The following is a 2,344-nucleotide window of genomic DNA, read 5'->3' as shown; positions in this document are numbered from 1 at the left end:
ATAGATAGATAGATAGATAGATAGATAGATAGATAGATAGATAGATAGATAGATAGATAGAACTATGCCATCTAAAGGTATGTTTAGTCAAACTTCCCTGTTCTCATTCTGTGATGATATTATGAGATCATTTAAGTGGAGAGTTACATGCATTTCGATCCAGGTCCATCTATACTGCTTTTGCGTAAAGCGCCCAAAGACAATTACATTTACGCGTGCAGTAGTACGTACGTAAGCACGTTTTACAAATCATATGCGCTAATCCTTTCACGCCTACTCCGAGCGCCTGAGTGAGGAAAAAAAGTTTTATATTCACGAAGGAAAATGTTTAATGTTTACTCCCTTACAAATACTGTTTACACCTAAAGTTTCATTTCCATCTGTGCGCAATTACGCACGGTTGCACATCCCATGTGTTTAGGATTTGAGTAAATTGGAAAAAAAATACTCAAAGACGTGTTTTTCTGTCTAAATTTAAGACGAAGGTAAGGTTGCTTCACAGACCTGTGTGCGTTCTCTTGTGGATCTTGAGGTTTTCTGACCTGGCGAACACTTTCCCACATCCTGGGAACGGACACGGGAAGGGCTTCTCTCCGGTGTGAACTCGGATGTGGTTGATCAGTTTGTACTTCGCCTTGAAAGCTTTCCCTTCCCGCGGACATTCCTCCCAGAAGCAAACGTGGGTGCTCTGCTCGGGTCCGCCGACGTGCTCCACCGTGACGTGGTTGACCAGTTCGTGCATGGTGCTGTAAGTCTTCGAGCAGGGCTTCTTCTGGCTCTGCTCCTGGTCGATCCATTTGCAGATGAGCTCCTGCTTGATGGGCTGCCGCATGTATCTCAGAAACGCCCCCGCGGCTCCGTGAGGAGCGGCGGCTGCGGCGATGTTCACGTTAAGGTTCATGGAGTTGTAGCTGTGCAGGGTGGACGCTCCATAGTGCTCCGGCCTGTGCCCGAAGTGCTCCGGCCTGCCGTAGATGTCCCCCGGTAGACCCAGGCGCATCTGGCCGTTGAGGGCATGGTGATGGTGGGCGCCCGGGGACGCCTGCTCGTGGAGTCCAGTAAAAAGTGAATGGGCCCCACTTTCCGTGTGCCCGTAAGCACCTGTTGGCGAGATGAACATGCCATGGTGATGAGGGGAGGAGGCGGAACTATGCTGGTCGCCAAGTGCATGCATAGCAGAGGCTGAGAGTTCTCTCCTGAGGATGAAGTCCCTGCTGCTTGAGTAGCCTGAGTGGGGGTGAGCCACGGGGAAACCCACTGTGGTCTGAGCAGGAGTGAAAGATGCCGCGGTCTGGGCTTCGGGATGGCTCTGAATGTGCTGAGACGGGCTAAGTTTGAGAGCATTTGTCTGTGCCATGTGCTCGGGTCCAAATGGAGTGAGTGCCACTCCGGGGTCGTTGCCCAGCTCCCCAGGGTGGAGGTGGGCATGGTGGGAGAGAGGGTGATGCCCCCCTAGCCCCGGGAAGCCTGTCATATTCTGATGAGGAAGGGGCTGAGTTGCTGCCAAATCCGCTAATCTTATCGCCGGGTTCCTCTTGCTTAAAGGGGGTTCCATAACTTAGACACACAAGTCCATCGGCGCTCACCGCAGCTGTTTTTGCGCTCTAAAACATGAGGAAAATATGTACATAAGGGCTCTATAAGTTCTTTTGTCCGGCTTCTAACTCTGCTTGCTCCTTTCCCCACTCTGTCCTCAAGCGATTGGCAGAACATACAACAGTTGGAGGACACAGTGGGGAATACAGTTTAGAAATGGCACTGCGGGTATTGGACGGATTTCGGTGACTGGCAGTTAGAAGAACGAAGCGATTGGCTGTCTTTCAGCGCAGGGGCTCAGCAGGGTTCCGCCCCCTCACTCTCTTTATCGCTGTTGACTCCAAAAAGTTGTACTCACAAAGTTACCGAGCGGATCTGGTTTGTGCGCATCTTTTCCCCTCTCTCTTCCCCAATGTGTGCGCGCGCGCGCCCGCGTGTGTTTACTGGTGGCTGTGCTTGTGGATGACCGAAATATCAGTTTACGCGACAAGTGCATTCCAATTCACCCCTAGGGCTCGTGTTTCCAAATGTCTCTCGATTAATTTGCCATGTAAATGCATTTAAAAACAAACAAATGACAAAAGAAATAAATTACTAGATTAGCCAGATGTTTGTCTTTATATGAAATGTGTAAAATCTGACAAATGGGATTTAAGAGAGAACGGGAGAGGAATATATTGTTTAATTATTTCATATTTGGTTATTTTTTGGTAAGGAAGTCTTCCAAAGAAGACAAAAATGAAATAAAAAAAAGGAAAAAACATAGAAGATGTCCAGAACGCACATAAGAGAAAAAAATAAAATAAAA

General features: G+C 48.5%; 1 protein-coding gene across 1 annotated transcript in view; it reads right to left on the bottom strand.

The window, feature by feature from the left end:
• The window catches only part of zic5 (Zic family member 5), a 3,582-nt gene extending 1,868 nt beyond the window's left edge, over positions 1–1,714 (bottom strand). The window contains exon 1 of the mRNA XM_015385970.1: positions 505–1,714. Within this exon, the coding sequence (XP_015241456.1) occupies positions 505–1,555 (1,051 nt within the window). The 5' untranslated portion in view covers positions 1,556–1,714. The remainder of the gene's footprint in view (positions 1–504) is intronic.
• Positions 1,715–2,344: the final 630 nt, after the last annotated feature.

This window comes from Cyprinodon variegatus, unplaced genomic scaffold (genome assembly GCF_000732505.1).
Source record: "Cyprinodon variegatus isolate N-32 unplaced genomic scaffold, C_variegatus-1.0 Scaffold353, whole genome shotgun sequence".
NCBI classification, from domain to species: domain Eukaryota; kingdom Metazoa; phylum Chordata; class Actinopteri; order Cyprinodontiformes; family Cyprinodontidae; genus Cyprinodon; species Cyprinodon variegatus.
The sequence above is the reverse complement of the archived record's forward strand: the minus strand, read 5'-3'. Positions and strand labels throughout refer to the sequence as shown.